Source organism: Fukomys damarensis, unplaced genomic scaffold (genome assembly GCF_012274545.1).
Source record: "Fukomys damarensis isolate Sample0158 unplaced genomic scaffold, DMR_v1.0_HiC HiC_scaffold_20, whole genome shotgun sequence".
In the NCBI taxonomy this organism is placed as follows: Eukaryota; Metazoa; Chordata; class Mammalia; order Rodentia; family Bathyergidae; genus Fukomys; species Fukomys damarensis.
In genome coordinates this window covers 42,514,626-42,531,319 of record NW_022900932.1, presented here as the reverse complement: position 1 = coordinate 42,531,319, position 16,694 = coordinate 42,514,626, and the positions used below count along the sequence as shown (strand labels likewise).

Genomic DNA, 16,694 nt, shown 5'->3' with positions numbered 1-16,694 from the left:
ATTTTTTCATTTTCTCATAAGAAGCCCATTCCCTTCTTTCCTTTCTCCAACCCCTCTTATTTCCCCTTCCCCTTTGGACCTTTTCTTCCTCACATTATCATATGCCTTTTGATCCTTATTTACACTTTCAGTTTCTCACACCAGAGAAACTATTCGGTATTTACACATTTTGGGCCTCAGACTTTCTGTTTAACTTTTCCTCTAGAGATCTGGATAGGGGGAATCTGCTGGCGGCCAGGTGTGGGACTGCTTCATTACCTGGAAGCACAGGGAGGGTTTTTCTGCGGGTTAGGGAATGTCCTGACGGCGGACGTGCCTGTTGCCACGGAGACGGGCAGTGTGAACCCTGCTCTGTCTGCTCCTCTCCGTCCCAGGCCTGTCAGCAAACAGTGGCCTGGGTTGGCCTTTGAGCCGTGGCCACGCCCCGCGGAGTGGCCCGGGCGGTCCTAACCGCAGCGTCCCTCTTCCTGCCTGGGACTGATTTGGGTTGCTCGCAGCCTTTCCCCTCTTCGCCTTCATCCGTCAGTCACCCAGAGCATAGGAGGGTGATGGAAGAGCAGAGCGGCCTCTAGGTCACGCGACGCGCGCGGAATGGTATTTTTAGCTTGAGATGTCAGTGTAGAAGAATTTTCTCAGCAGCAGTCGCTATCGCTCGGGACCTAGCAGGGGCCGAGGGCTGTGCTCAGCCTTTGCTCTCCTTATCCCACTATATCCTCACAGACACTGAGAGGAGCAGGCCTCTTTTTCCGCGGAGAGGTTTAGAAATCTGTTCAAGGTCACGCAGTAAGCACGTATCGTAGTCAGTATTATGTACGCAGCTCTGCACTCTTTCACCGGGACCTTGGGAGGTGGAGAGAAGGCTCGAAGTTTGGAGAGGTTGCGTCTGGAACCATGACAGCTGAGCGTGGCCCTGCTGTCCTCCACTTGAGTTCCTAAGGAAGAACAGCCTTCAGAAGCCCGGATGTATAGGAAATAGGGGTATCATAGGTTTTCAGATTTGTGTGCACAGCAAACAAGCCTGGTGAGAAAAAGGGACACCAAGTAGGACTTCTGCATCTGCTGCTCCCTCTGCACGTGTGTGCTTTGTCTTGAACTGCCAGAGATGTAAAATCTTACATTGGCCACAGCATCTCTGATCATCCAGATATAGCAGCTTCTCCAGCCACTCTCTGTCTCACTGCATTGCTTGATTTCTTCAGAGCCTCTCTGGTTACAAAGCTCTCATAAGGCTAAGAATGGTGGACAGGGTCTATGACTGTAGGCAGATGTGAAGGCTGAGCCTAAGAGCTTGACGTGTGTGTTGCTCTGATGAAGGTAGCTCAACATTCACCACTATGGGCAGCGTTTTTATCTAGGTACTTATCCATCTTCCCTCCTGTCTTACTCAGTACTGGACCACCAACACCGAGCACAGTGCCTGGCACAGTCACTCTCCATAAGTGAGCAAGTGAGTGTGATGTTACTACGTGAATGACATTTAACATGTGCAGATCACCTTGTGGCAGTCCTGTTAGCCTACTAGTAATGGGCCATTCGTGTGGACTGTTCACCTCGGCTGTCTGGAACAGTTCTGTGATTCCAGACTGGACTTCAACTGCAAAAGGCTCAGGATGTAGAGGGCTCAGAATCCAAGAGAAACGATGCTTCTCACAAGCTCACGCCCTTTCACAGACAGACATGGAACTTAAGACTGAGCACCTAACAAGGCAGTAAAGCATGGTGGCAAAAGAGGTGATTCCGCAGTCACACAAGGCTGCCTGGAGACTCTGTCTGCTGGGTGAGCATCAGCTGAGTGCCTGCAGTCTCTGCCTGGAGAGGGTCATAGGCAGATCCTGCTTGTCTTCCAGGGTTGGAGAGATGTGGGTGGAGGGTCTAAACATACCAAGGGCCAAGGTGGCTCTTGGATCATGAGGAGAGAGCTACCAGAGATGTGGAAGGGAGAGAAAGAAAGAAACGGAGAGAGACACAGGCCCAGAGACAGAAAGAGACTCAAAGCCAGAAAAAGGACAGAGTTAGAAAACATCCAGAGATTTTAGAGTTCCCTTGACTTTTTTTTTTTTAGAGAGAGAGGTTCTCACTATGGCCTTGAACTAACTATGTAGCCTAGGCTGGCCTCGAAGTCAAGGTGATATTCCTGCCTCAGCCTCCCAAATGCTGAAGTTACAGGTGTGCGCCACCACCCCTGGCTTCCTTTGACTCTTTAACTGAGTGTGATTTGATGCAGGGGAGAGAGCTTCCCAAAGGAGATAGACAGTAGAGACTCCAGCACTCACATGAGGCTGCGAGTAGTTTATGTTCCCCCCAAACCAAGTAAATCACAGGGAAGGCTCTTACCTCAGTAATGTGAAGTGACTCAATAAAAACTGACCCAGAAATGGTATAAAAGGTATTATTAGTAGATGTGGACAGTAAAATAGGTACTATAGTTATATCTATAGCATCAAGAAAGTAGGGAAGTGCTGGAACTTGTTAAGTAGAGTCATGGATGATATAAAAAAAGATCTAAATTGAACTACTAGAGATGAAAATTACAATGTCTGAGGTAGAATGACCATAATTATCTCTAAGATCTTGCATTTCTAGTATTCTTTCCTGTCCAAGTTTGTGCATCTACATGCAAAATCATCATCACGCACCCCACACAAATGCCAAGCAAAGTTAGCGACAGCATCTCATATACATCCCTGTGTAAGGCATCGATTTTGTGCATCAGAAGGAGGTAGCAGAAACCCTAATGGTATACTCAAAAGAAAGTTATCATGTTCTTGCATAAGAGTTGTGAGCCAGGGTCTAGGTGTATGATCAGAAGATTAATAGAGATTTTGTTTCCACCACTTACTTGGCAAGCTTCTTAATCTTTGTAACAGGAACTGGAATACTTCCTCAATAAATGCTAGACAAGGGAGCAAATTATAGGAACATTAATTTCCTGAAAAAGAACATAATAGCTAATGTCTTTGGTGGGTTTACTGCTCACAGAGCTTGTGCAAAAAGTATTCAACACATAACTGTATTTAATCTTTATAACAACCCCAAGTCAGACAGTTATATCCTCCACTGACAGATGAGGAAAATGTGGCTTAAAAAGTTTTACCAAATTGCTTACAGTCACTCAGCTTTTTAAGTGAAAGCATGTACAACATGATAAGTATATTTAAACCCTCATGCATAGTACCCAGACCTTCCAAGGTTTGTTCTCTCTCTCTCTCTCTCTCTCTCTCTCTCTCTCTCTCTCTCTGCCTTTTTCTGTCTCTATCTCTGTGTCCTTCTGTCTGCATCTCTCTGTGTGCCTTTCTTTCTCTGCTCTGTGTCTCTTAATATTGTTATTTCTCTTAGTTCTTAGAGTCCATGCTGGGATTGGTTTAGGCCTCCCTTCTTCTCTGGGTCTGATTACTGAGTTACTGCTGCACAGGCTTTTCTAACTCCAGTGGCTCCCCAACCTATATGAAAACCTGAACCGGAAGTAGATGTCACTGTGCAGCAGAACAGTTCTGACTTCTTACAGTTCCATATTTTCAGCAGAGGAATAAACCTTTGAAAAGATCAGAGTCTTTTAGAGCTGTTTCTGGATGCTGGAGAGGTCTAATGAGACTTCTTGGGGAGGCCAGTATATTCGCTGCTAGAGTGGTGCCTGAAATCATAATAAAAGGTGATATTTACTTATTTATTTATGACACAGGGTCTTGCTATGTAGTTCAGGATGGCCTTCAAATCACTATGTAGCCTTGGCTGGCCTCAAACTCAAAAGGTGATTTTTAAAGGTGTCACACCATCCTTTTAATCCCTACAACAATCCTATTAGGTAGCAGCAGTTACTGGGCCTGTTTACAGACTAGGAAACTGAGGCTCTGAGAAGCTACACAGCCTGTAGGACAAGTCCAAATTAATCAGTTCTCCAGGTTCTTAATCACTATGTATAAGGTTCAAGTGCATGCATGCATGCATGAATGAATGAATGAGAAACTATTACTTTGATTCTAATGGTTGAGGGAATCAGAGCCAGAGCCTGGGAATTCCACTGATTCGTCAGAGCCGGCAAGCATGGTTTCAGACTCTTGAGCACTGAGTGAATAGGAGAATCGGTCAGGTGAAAATAGCAAAATAGTGGATTATAGTCATTTTATTCATGAAGTTATATTGTCTTTCATCTGCCAGCCGATGAGCTAGTTACCAGCCCCTACAGCCACAGAGAAACAGATGCCTCACTACAGGGAGGACTTTAATGGAGCTCTTCCAAGTGGTGAAGGGGTGCTGTTTGTGGCAGAAGGGGCTTGGAAAAGAGAGTAGACACTGCTCGAAGAGGGGGCAAACAGCACCACAGACTTCGGTGTGTCTAAAAGCACAGGGGAAGCTTGTGTACTGCAGGTTTGGAATACCATTGAGGACCAGTGTTACTCTGTTATTGGTGGTAGGGTTTTTGTTGGTTAGGTTTAGTTAGGTTTGGTTTGGTGCTGGTGGTGCTGGGGATTGAGTACAGGGCCTTCACACTGGGATACACCCCCAGCCCAACTGTCGTTATTGTAGATATTGTCTGGCTAATTTGTTAACTTGCTTAACCTAGGGTCTAACTCACAATCCTCCTGCCTCAGCCTTCCAAAGTGCTGAGATTACAAGTGTGCATATACCTGGCTCATTGCTCTGCTTTTAAAAGCCCATGACACCTTTGGTTGAATAGGAAACAAGCCTCAGACAATGCTTAAATGGAATGAGAAGGGGAAGATGGAAAGGGCACAGGGTGGCAGGCCTGCTGAGGAGATGCATGTGGAGTTTTATGGACTACAGTCTGTTCCATTAGAAAATTAGATTTCTCTGCACACTTCACAGGTGTGAACTTGTATCATTGTATTGCACATTTTTTAGAACTCCGTCTGTGCTCCTCTTCCCCGGTTCTGTTTTGTCAGCCTCCCTACCCCAGCCCCGCATCCAGCCTCCACCCTCCCCAAACTTCCGTTGAGAGTCATTGTTCCAGACCATTGTTTCTTACACTTCCTGGGTATAGGAGCTAACTGAAGAAAAAGTCTGACTCAGGGTGTCCTGGGAATCTGCACACTCCAGTTATTCTGCTGCAGGGAGCTCCTGGGAGGCACATTCCAAAGAGCAGCTTGGGAGATAATCCAGAGGCCGAGTGAGGGTGGGCAGATTGGGAATCCTGGGAGTGCAAGTGGATGGGAGAACTGAGGAGCACCCTTTGAGGGACTTTACGGCAGCCAGGGATTCCTATAATGTGACCTGCTGTCATGGTGGGTTAAAGAAAAATATATTCAGTGATAATTGCTAAAGCATGACAAGAAAGACTTTATCCAGCACCAGTGCCATAGGTAGAGGAATCTCTGCAATCTGGTCTTATAGTGGGGGAAAAATGGGCCTAAACATCACATGCCCATCACACATGCTCCATAGCCATGGAGCAGAGTGGGAATCAGTGGATGGAAAATTCCTAGGAGGGTAAGGAGGTTTCTGACCAAACAGACCTAGCAGGATTCTTGCTGAAGGCAGGCCAGTGTGGTTGTACCTCTGCTGCTGGATGAGGAATCCGATCAGATATGAAAGGTGATTAGATATGAGGGGAATGTGTCTTGCTAAATTTAGCTGGGCTCTTTGTTAAAACTGGGCTTTATAAGGAAGTACATAATTTACCTAAGAGAAGGTTCAAGAGGCTAACTAACCTTCGGGTGAGCAAAGAATATTTGTCAGCTGCCACTGCCTCTCTTGGCACGGAGGAAGGCGATGGATACCTGCCCAAAGAAGGGATTGTCGTGGGGAAGGGAGATGGGTCCCAACCTGGGAAGCCCGTGACCATTCGAGGCTGGCCCAAATGACATGCTCAGCCAGCTAAGGGATCATCCCTGTGCTTCAAGGGACAGGAAGTCATGATCTTTTCAGGGCCTTCACTGGGGATCTCATAGAAGCCCAGATGCAGATTGTTTTCCCCTAAGGATGGTCATGGAGACTCTGCTACAGTCCCCAGAGGCAGAAACAGTGTGACATGTGACTTATTTTCCAGCCTCCAACATATTTTTGTCTCTTTCCTGGAGGAATTTCCAGAAGCCCTCATCCAGTAATCCATGTGGGCTGTGTCCTGGCTGCATAGACGCAAGCTCCCCTGCTTAAGAACCCAGCAGCAAAGCCCTTACTCACCACAGAGGCATGTGGCTGTTAACAGGGCACCAGTGCTAACAGAGAGAGAGAACATTTTATATTCCTTTTTAAAAACAAAACAAAACAAAAAACAAAAAAACTACATTCTATCCATTTTAAGTCAAACAAAGTAGTTAGAGATTCTTAACTGATACTTGCATATCTAAACTGACTAGTTTATAGTTAAACTCTTATTACCCCAGTCATAACATCTGTAAAGTAAACATCTGTCCTGCTTAGTAGTTCTTTGTCACGTAGATACCTAGCTCAGAGCTGTGTAACATTCACTGACTGAAAAAATAAAGGGCCATGACTGGTTTTTGTTTTTTCATTTTAAAATACATGTGCAGCTACTTAATTTCTCAAGCAGGGCAGGGAAGCCAAAGGCCCTTGTGATACTTTCAATATAGTTTTCTTCTGAGACTGTGGCTCATCTGTTTTGGTGTTGGGTGGATTCCAAGGGGAGACTTATTTTTCCATGAAACACAGGGTAGAGTTTCCCTGTTACTGTCACACTGTCATTTTGGGCTATCTGTAGCATTAGTAATATGAAAGGAAAATTTCAAAAGAAATTGTCTTGTGGTCTCACTGAGCTGTTCTGATGTCCTGTGTAGGAGGCCAAGTCATCATCCCCAGTTATTGCAGTGTTCTGTATCCAGGCAACATCACAGAAAACAGGCCAGGCCAGGCCAGGAAGGCCTGGGAGTCACTACGGAGCTCACTTATCCACAGGCCAAGCTTCCTTCTACTCAGCTCTTAAAAACTCTTAAAAGTTGTTAACTGTTTCCATTTTTCCTTAACTCAATCTAGTTGTAAAAATAACAGTGGTATTGTAATCATCTCAACACTGTTTTTACTTCGGGAGAAAAAAATCATGTCGTCTTCGATATGTCTCCCACTAGCAAAAGCATCAGAATTTTATGATGAGAAAGTAAATCTTAGGAATAGGACTAAAGGTTTCTAAAAGAAGAAACTGAGGTTAGACTTTATAGCTCACTCTCTCTCTCTCTCTCTCTAAATAACAGTGGTATTGTAATCATCTCAACACTGTTTTTACTTCGGGAGAAAAAAATCATGTCGTCTTCGATATGTCTCCCACTAGCAAAAGCATCAGAATTTTATGATGAGAAAGTAAATCTTAGGAATAGGACTAAAGGTTTCTAAAAGAAGAAACTGAGGTTAGACTTTATAGCTCACTCTCTCTCTCTCTCTCTCTCTTAAATAAATGTTGTAAAACCATTCAAGACCATAAAAGGTGAGCAGATGGGCTTTGTGTTTTAGGCAGTTATCCTCAAACCCCACCATTCCCTACTGCGTGATATAACACTCATGCAGTGGCCCAACCTTTCCCCAGGTATTTGCATGAATTAATTCTGATCCTTGACTCATAGGCCAATACCCTTGAAGGCAAAACCCCCCCTATCATTTTGGATTTTCCAATACAGGCCTGTTCTAGATATCTATTCCCATAAGGTAGAGCAATACATTTAAGAAAAAATATTTAATACAAAAATTTTATAAAATAGACATATATAGAAAATAGTACATGTGCAAGCTTAGAAGCAGAACTTTAGAGTGAAAAGGGTCTGTGGAATTATTTAATTCCATTCGTTTGCTAATATTGAAGCAGACTCACAGAGTTGGGTTACATAGACAAGGCCTCAAAGGAAGGACATAGGGTTAGGGCTGGAATAGGAACCGGCCTCAAGCTGGGGCAGATAACTGGCAGTGTGTGGAGATGTGTTCAGTGATTACAGCTGCTATGGGCATCCAGTGAGGAGAGACCAAGATGCTGCTGAGCCTCTGGCAAAGCACAGGGCAGCCCCTCACAACGGAAAAATTAATGAGATCACAATGTTCAGTATTGAAGAGATTGAGAAATGCTGGTCAGGCCTCTTCACATGTCCACATTGTCTCAGCACGGTACACTGGTTATTCTAAGATTTATTTACTGCAGATAGAGGCTCCGACTTTAGCAAAAACAAATTAGTTTAGATGTACAATGTCATTATCCTAGTCAGAGTTAGGCTATGAATCATGGAACTATGAGGCATAAAGTTTCATGTATTTCCATGTCTTTCAAAAGGAGGATCTCATTTTGAATTTAGCACCAGTCAGATTACTTTAAAAAAAACACTTTTCACATTTTGTTCTTTAATCTCCATTAGTGAACCCCATATCTAACCATTCTGTTTTTAAGATATAGTTAGAAATTTTGCTGAGGCATTCTGTGGGCTAAGGGAGATGTGGGGAAATGTTAGAGCTCTTGCCTTATGTTGAAGACTAGAGATGGAATGACATATAAAACCCTGTCCTCAACATGTTAGAGGGAGAGAAATCTAACACAGTAGGAAAATATTCTAATATGTACTATATGAACATAATTGTCTAAACAACGTTCTGTAAAATTCCCATCAGTTTTCAGCATTGACTGGTAGATCTAATTGTTGTATTGACCTGAAAGGGGTGAAAAGTTAAGTCATTGTTTGGAGGCAATTTTTTATTTCCTGTTGCCAACTACAGACTGATTATGATATTTGGAAAACTGAGACTCTGTCATGGTGGGGGCATTGTGTGCAGTACTCTGTATGAGAATTGCACTCTTCCAAGAAATCATATGCAAACCATCCATATCACGAGGTAAACGGGGTGAAACAGGGTGCTCCCACAATTTTCTGGTCTTGTGCAATATATCTATTCACAGAGCAGTCACTGACATTTGTGCTCGGACTGTAGACTCCAGTTCTATCATCTAGTACTATTTCTGAGTTGGGGGAAGAATATGAATATAGACTAGCACTTTAAAATCACAGGTCCACATTGACATCAGCTTTTCCTGATTTTTAAAGAAACTCTAAGTCTCTAGATAAAATAATTTCTCCACAAAATGAACCTTCCTGATTTTTTTTTTTTTTTTTTTTTTTCCCAATTTTTTTTTTTTTTTTTTTGCCCCAGAGCTCAGGTTATATATAGTTTCCTCACTGTGGTTATTTTGATATACTGTAAATAATCTCTTTTTTGACTTTAAGGGTTTGATGCTTAGTTTCCCATTTTAATGCTAACAATTTTCTGTTCTATCACATTTGCTCCATGTTAGTATAAGTGGCTGTAACTGTAGGCAAGATATAAATAATATACATACTTACTATTTTTCTGCTCCTTTTCACTGTCCCTGCTGAGAAGAAAGCAGCCCCTGGGCTTTTCCGCCTTTCTGATTGCATTTCAGGAAGAGAACTTCTTCCATTCCCCTGCTCTAATTCATGTTTCATGTTCCATCCCCCAAGTTACAGACTGTTTTTCATGGATTACATTCTTATGTTGAGCATCTCCCCTGGAGATAAGTGTTTGGAAATATTTTTTGATCATTTCCCAGGTGGGCAAGTGGTATAGATATGGTGTAACTCCAGGGTCTGAGAAAAGGAACAGTACACACATTTTAGTTTGAATCAGAATATATGCGGGGAGGAAGTTAGCCCCATCAATAATCTAATTACCTATTCTTAAAGTAGACAGATACTTTGAGAAGGTCTCCTTGGGAGGATTTTTTTAAAGGTTGAAATTTTATGAGTCCTTTAAAAATTTCCATTGTGGAAAATGCAATTCTTTCCGAGTTTTGTCTTATGTTTCTCTGTGCTTGGATTCTGTGGTGTGGCGGGTGGAGGGGGGTGGGGGGAGCTCCAGTCTTTCCTTCTGGCATTCATGATAGTTGGACTGCATAGGCATTATCGTTTAACTCTTGGAATGACTACCTATCATGAAGAAGTAGTGGCAGGCATTTCATGTTTACTGCCAGAATACCTCAGCCCATGAGCTGTTTGTTGCTAGTGACGTTAATGGTAACAGATGAATGCCATGGTACGGGGAGGGCCTGCAAGATGATGGACCAGGTCCCTCACTTAGGCATCTATGTTTTCTGTTTCTCCTGCAGATTAATTGGCACTGCGACTGTTGCCCTGAAGGATCTCACTGGCAACCAGAGTAGATCACTGCCCTACAAACTCATCTCCCTGCTAAACGAGAAGGGACAAGACACTGGAGTAAGGAAATGATATTGAAGAGAGATGGTTAAGCAAAAGTTCATTTAGAAAAGAGTTTGGACTGCTAATTAGCTCACTGCATAAAAAACAGAAATCTAGATTTCATATAGATGAGTCTATGTACATGATACAGGCCTTATTCTATACTTCCAGTCACAGATCTAGCAAATGTGAAATTTGCTTTTCTATTATAGAATTTTATAGAGTGAGCAGAACCCCTCGATGTAGCTCTGTGCTTATCCATGTGGGGATTAATATCTGTGTTTAGCTCTGTGAATTAGGCGCTCCTTCATGAGAATTATTTTGTATGTCAAGATATTAATATTATATCTTTATCATTGCATTGGCAAGTTAATGTTTTCTGTTCACAATATCTATATATAAATATATATTATCTGATCTAAGATCAGAGTTCAAATGTGCTTTTTGAAAATCCAACTCAAGCTTCTGAAGTCCAGATTTTGTATGACTATCAACAAACCCTTATGAAGTTACCATGTTTGGCACACAACTTTTAGCTGCTTCAGAGCCTGGGCAAAGGGTGAAAAACATATATTAAGAAAGGACATCCCTAACAAGAACACAGGTTAGGCTTCTCCATATCATGGAGGGAACACCAATTTCACTGAGCTAGTCTCTAAAACTATCAATTTGCTATGAATCAGTGCTGATTATAACAAATTTAAAATGTCATTTATTATCTACCCCAAACCTGAATGAGAGAAATGATACTGAGAAAAGATGGGTTGTAAGTAATTTTTCTGATTACCACTTTTGTAAAATTAGGCTTCTATATCATGGAGGGAACACCAATTTCACTGAGCTAGTCTCTAAAACTATCAATTTGCTATGAATCAGTGCTGATTATAACAAATTTAAAATGTCATTTATTATCTACCCCAAACCTGAATGAGAGAAATGATACTGAGAAAAGATGGGTTGTAAGTAATTTTTCTGATTACCACTTTTGTAAAGTGTAGAAGAAAGCACATGTTGAAGTCTAAAGTGGCAGAGGCCTTGTTACTGAATGCCCCGAGGAAAGTAAAGGCCCCAGGCTCTGACCCCTGAAATTCGCCCCACCCTGTAGGGTTCCTTGACGTTTCTTGCACACAGTGCATGAAAACCACTGTCCCAAAGACGAGCTATCTATGAGCTCTTCTAGGCTTCAGAAGTTTGTTTGTCAGACTAAATTTAGCAGCTGAGCCCCTCACTGCTCCTTGCATTTGGCCTTCATGCTGTAGCCTTGGTCTTTGGCAGTCAGCCATAAGATGCTGCTCTTATGGTTCTTTATTTGCTATGGCACTGTGGATGGGGATACTTATCTGGTCACTGTCTCCCAGAGCTGCAGTTCTAAGTCAGCCACCCACTGTGCTCATCCACGAGGGAGTATTCACTGGTGAGCAGACAAACGAAATAAAACAGGGGTACTGCAGTACGTGTGTGTCTCTCTGTGTGTACATGTTAGCGGTGACCAGATGTGGCAAAAGTAGCAGATGAAAGTATAAGATGCCCATTTAAATTTAAATTTCAGGTAAACAATATATCAATTTTTAGTCTAAGCATATCCTAAATAGTATGTCCCGTATTTTATCAGTTAATGTGGTGTGGGGGGGTTACATACATGCCATCCTTACTTGCAAAGGACTCTTTGAGGTTTGTCTTTTCTCATTTTTGATATTAAAATGTTCATCTCTTATGAAGCAGTTGTAATAAATGGTGGATGTGGGGATGTATTTGGCCAAAACAAGTTAGCAATTCTTGCTGATTTTTCCTAGCAAACTGTTTCCAAATTGTATTGGTTTGCAACATATGTTAAAAAACACTTCTGTCCTAAAATAATATCCCAAGTGAAAAGTTTATCTAAAATTTTGTAAATAAGAATGTCTTTATCACTTGTAAGGAACTAATATGCTTCCTTCTTCCTGGTAACAAAGATTTCATAAGAATTTCTGCTTCCATTTTCCCTTTGGCACCTAAGCATCTTGGGATTATGATATATGCAAGATGTGGGGCACTTATGTTAATTTTCTGATTTGCATATTTATTTCTTCTTTAATCAGCTTTGCTTTCTCTTTTTTAATTGTATTTTATAAATCAGTACTACGTACATTTTTTTGTTAAATTTTTTTAGAGAAAAACGTGAAAAAAAACCGCTCAGCAATTATAATCAACAAATAAATAAATCATTTAAAACAAGCACCTGTAATCATAGTTTTGTAAGAAGAGGCAATGAGGACAGAGGCAAGTTACAAGTTACCACTTGCTTGTTACTGAACTCCTATCACTTGCCTCCTAGCCATGATTCACTTTGTGTCCTGGCCCACGTAGCTCCTCCATGACTCCCTTGTGGGGAGACAGACACGGTCCAGCACTTGTCTTCAGTCTTCCACTGTCTAGTCTCACTTTTCTACTTCTGTGTTCGTCCCTTCTAAGTTCCTGTTGAAATACTTTGCGTTGCGTCTGTAATATTCCTATTCCCCACATTAATGCTTTCTACAACAATTTATTTCTACCCAGGCCACTATTGACTTGGTGATTGGCTATGAGCCGCCTTCAGCTCCACATCCAAATGACACAAGTGGGACAGATGTGCCAGGAATAGAAGGTAAGCTGACTCTACTGAAGGCCCAGCCCAGCCTTAGGACACCCAAGTGGACTTCCCAGTGAGGTCTGACCAGGTTATTACGCCATTAGTTGCTCTCTGTCCATGGAAGGGCTCTGTAAGGCAGGTAGAACAGTATGAACTGGGACATTGCAATTGCTTGGGAAGTGTCCTTCATGGTAGAGGGGAAAGTGAAAGAGGCCTTTACTAAACAACCCCACAGTGAGCCCTGAAACACTCACAGGCTCCAAAAGAATATCCCAAGCATGGCCTTGCTTTAGCTTCATAGCTACTACAGCCAATGTCCAGGTTATGAGGGTCATGGAGTGGCCCTTCTGTTTTTCTCTGTGTTTTCTTACTTCCAAAATGTGTGACCACTAGGCTGTACTCTCAGATACCAGTGTCATAGTCAGTGACCTTGGACTTGATCCTCTTTCCCCCTCTTTCTCCTTTGGTCCTTACTCCCTCCCTGTCCCTGACCAATGGGTTTCCTTCAAAATAACCCACTTATTCTCCTGGGTCTCTCATGTGGGTGAGTCATTTAGGTCCATCAGGTGATCTCGATGGGGTAGATGCTGGCAGGGGATGGGAGGGCTTTAATCCCCACATGGAAAGAAAATCTATAAGAGAGTCTTTCATAAAGCTGAGTTTGATCCTCACTAAATGTTTTTCCAGGGTGGTGTCACGCTGAATGTCTTTGACCCTTCTGCCCTGAGATGGGTCACCAAATGCTGTTTCTTTTACCCCAGGCTTGGCCTGTTTCCCAAGAAAAGAGGAACCCCTCATCCTGCCACACTTACCTGCTGCCTTGGAATTCCGTCTGTAGGAGGAGCCATTGGCACTTATTCCTGGCAGGCTCAGCTGTGGGGTCCTGTCTTCTTCCTGTTTCTCTTGCTTTGATCTAGGCTCTCCGGCTGCCTATGTGGGCTCCTCATTACCGGCCCTTCCTTCTCACCTGACTGACCACGTCTCTACCGCTTTCTGCCTGACGTCTTATTTCTCCTTAGCCTCAGTCCAGCAACTGCTCCAGCTTGTCCACCTAGTCTTACTGTTCTGGCCCATTTCTCGTCCAAGTGGTGGCCTCCTCTTACTTCGTGACAGTTGGGCTCGGCTCAGTCCTAGCGTATCAACCATGTGGTCTGCATGTTTCCCTGTGCCTAGAGGCACCATAAACATGCTGCAGGGTGCTTGGAAACGTGACCCTGCCTGATCCATGGGGTGGTACAAGAATATCTATGGCTTGCTTTGCATCCACAGCAGGAATAACATAAAATACAGCAGACCAGTCTAGTACTGCACAGAACACTAGCAGGTGTGGAACTGAGCCACCTGCCCATTTTCTTTTTGTATCTCTGCTGATAACTGTTCTCTCCAGGAAGAACAGTGGCATCTTAAGGCACCATTGGTGCAGCCCCACCTGGTGGGCCCTCTGGAGTAGCCACTCAATGGGAAGATCAGGTGACACTTCAGAGCACTGGCAATTTCCCTAAGCTGGACCCTGCTGCTGTACCACAAACTGGGTGGCTTAAACAATGGAAAAGTGTTATCTCACAGCTCTGGAACCTGGAAGTCTGAAATAGAGGTCTCAGCAGGACTAGTTCATTCTGGAGACTCTGAGGGATAATCTGTTCCAAGTCTCTCTCCTACCTTCTGGTGTTGCCAGCCACCCACGGCATCCCTTGGCTTGTAAATGCAGTGCTCCAATCTCTGTCTTTGTTGTCGCATACTATTCTCTCTGCATGTGCCTGTATCCAAACTTCCCACTTGTTTTAAGGAAAATAGTCACCACATTAAGGCCCACCCCAGTCTAGTATGACCTCACCTTCACTTGACTACAAAGACTCTGGTTTGGAATAATTTATACTAAGAGGTTCTCGATGGCATGAATTTTGGAGGGACAGTATTTAACCTGTACACTGAAGTAAAGAGTTAGTCTCATTAAGTTTATTCTACTTCAAGAGCCAAAATATTAAGTGGGTCTCTGTGTTGGCCTTCAGCCAAGTCTTTAGGGAAAAAATAACACTGTGGTGCAGTCAAATAAGAAGAATAAATTTAGCCGGGCATGGTGGTGCACGCCTGTAATCCCAGCACTCGGGAGGCTAAGGCAGGAGGATCACTGTGAGTTTGAGACCAGCCTGGGCTACATATTGAGTTCCAGGTCAGTCTCAACTACATAGTGAGACCCTGCCTCAAAAAACCAAAAAAAAAGAAGAAGAAGAAGAAGAAGAAACTTGTAAAGGTTGGGTCACTCCATACAAGCATATATGGAGTTAAAAAAATGGGTTGATGGGATTTCTTGGGTGTCAATACTAGATGCTATAGTGTTGGGGGTGAAAAGTGCTTTAGGACATAGCTCCTGCACTAGAGGAACTTTCAGGCCTAGTTTTATGACAAGACTCTTTTAACCTGAAGATGTAACATTATGGATCAAAAAGAAGGTCTTGGGTCTTGGTTGGATTCTGTGCCTATCGTTAGTTAGCTGTGATCTTAAGTAAGACACTTAACCACTGTGAATCTCAGCTTTCTACTGGAAAGCAAGAAGGTAGCAGCAGTTACATCATAAAGTTGTTGTAAAGATTGAGAGCAAAATTGTATAGAAAGTATCACAGTGCCTGGCACACAGCAGTGTCTATATTAGTGGCGGCTACTATATTTATTATTATTGTTGTTGCTGCTATTATAAAAACAATTCTAGATTGTCTAAACAGAGCTAATCAAGTAACACAGTTTTATGACATTTAGATTGTTTCTTCTAAAAAGCAGAGCTTTGAGAAAACAATGAACTGGTTTGGCTCAGAGCCAGATTGAGACATGCTTGTTATAAACATCTTTAAAACTATTTTGTCTCCGTGGAGCATAAGGTTTTTGAGAACAGCAGTTTATTCAGCTATTTAGAAGCAGAGTGGGGGGATCTTGGGTTCTCCGAGTTGGACTCATAATTATGAGCCCAAACCCAGAAACTAGTATCACAATCATGACTTCCCTGGAGCAAATTTCTGCCTCCTCAGAATTGGCAAAGCACCAATCTTAAACATTTAATTCCACTGGGGAGAAAACCTTGCCCCCCGAGGCTCCCTTTGCCCAAGCTCCTTCTCCCTGATTGGAACGGTGTCAGCCTTGGAGCCTAATGTAGCAGCCACACTGTGGACCAGAGAGTCTGCCCCGGCTGACTCCCAGCAGGCACCGCGACAGGCACTGGGCAAGCGCAGCCAAGGCCTTCCTTCGAAATTCTTAGAATCCCTGCTACTAGTGGCCTGAGAAAGAAATGAACTAAAGTTATCGTTCCTTGAATCTGGATTTCAAACAAAGAATGCTACCAACTGCTGGCATGCAAATTAACTGGCTATATCTGCTGGGAGATGTAAGTTCTAAGTGTGAGATGACAAAATAAAATTTCTTGATTAAAAAAAATAAATAAAGGGTCAGGGATTTAGCTCAGTGGTGCCACTGCCTGCCTCGCAAGCTCAAGGTCTGAGTTTAATCCCAGGTACCAAAAACAAAACAAAAGCCAAATAGGGTTCTTTGATCTGGAAATGCTCTTTGTTCTGTAATATGAATGTTCACCAAGGCTGGGTGATATTCTGAAGACTGGCATCATATTCGGATAAAAAGAAACTTTGCTTTGAGGACCAAATCCATGCTAAAAATGACACACACATAAATAAATAAATAAGAGAAGGAGAAGAAGAAGATTGTTTGGGGGAACATAAGACCAATAATTACAAAACAAAGAAGTAAAGCAAGACAGTTGTATCTCTTGCTATTGCATGCCTTAAAGATACAGATAGGGTATCTGGCCCAGAATTTATTCTTTTCCCTTTGATTGACTCAGAAAATTTACTACTTTATATTAAAGAAATGTCTGCTTCCTCCTTCATGTTTTCAAATGTTTGAAATTTTAGCTTTCTTATTTTTCT

At 42.7% G+C, this 16,694-nt stretch overlaps 1 protein-coding gene across 5 annotated transcripts in view; it reads left to right on the top strand.

The window, feature by feature from the left end:
• Myof (myoferlin) overlaps positions 1–16,694 on the top strand; it is a 142,582-nt gene that overhangs the window by 22,521 nt on the left and 103,367 nt on the right. For all 5 annotated transcript variants that reach the window (XM_010632083.3, XM_010632085.3, XM_010632082.3 and 2 more), the window contains exons 4-5: positions 10,067–10,175; positions 12,693–12,780. In XM_010632083.3, the coding sequence (XP_010630385.1) occupies positions 10,067–10,175; positions 12,693–12,780 (197 nt within the window). The remainder of the gene's footprint in view (positions 1–10,066; positions 10,176–12,692; positions 12,781–16,694) is intronic.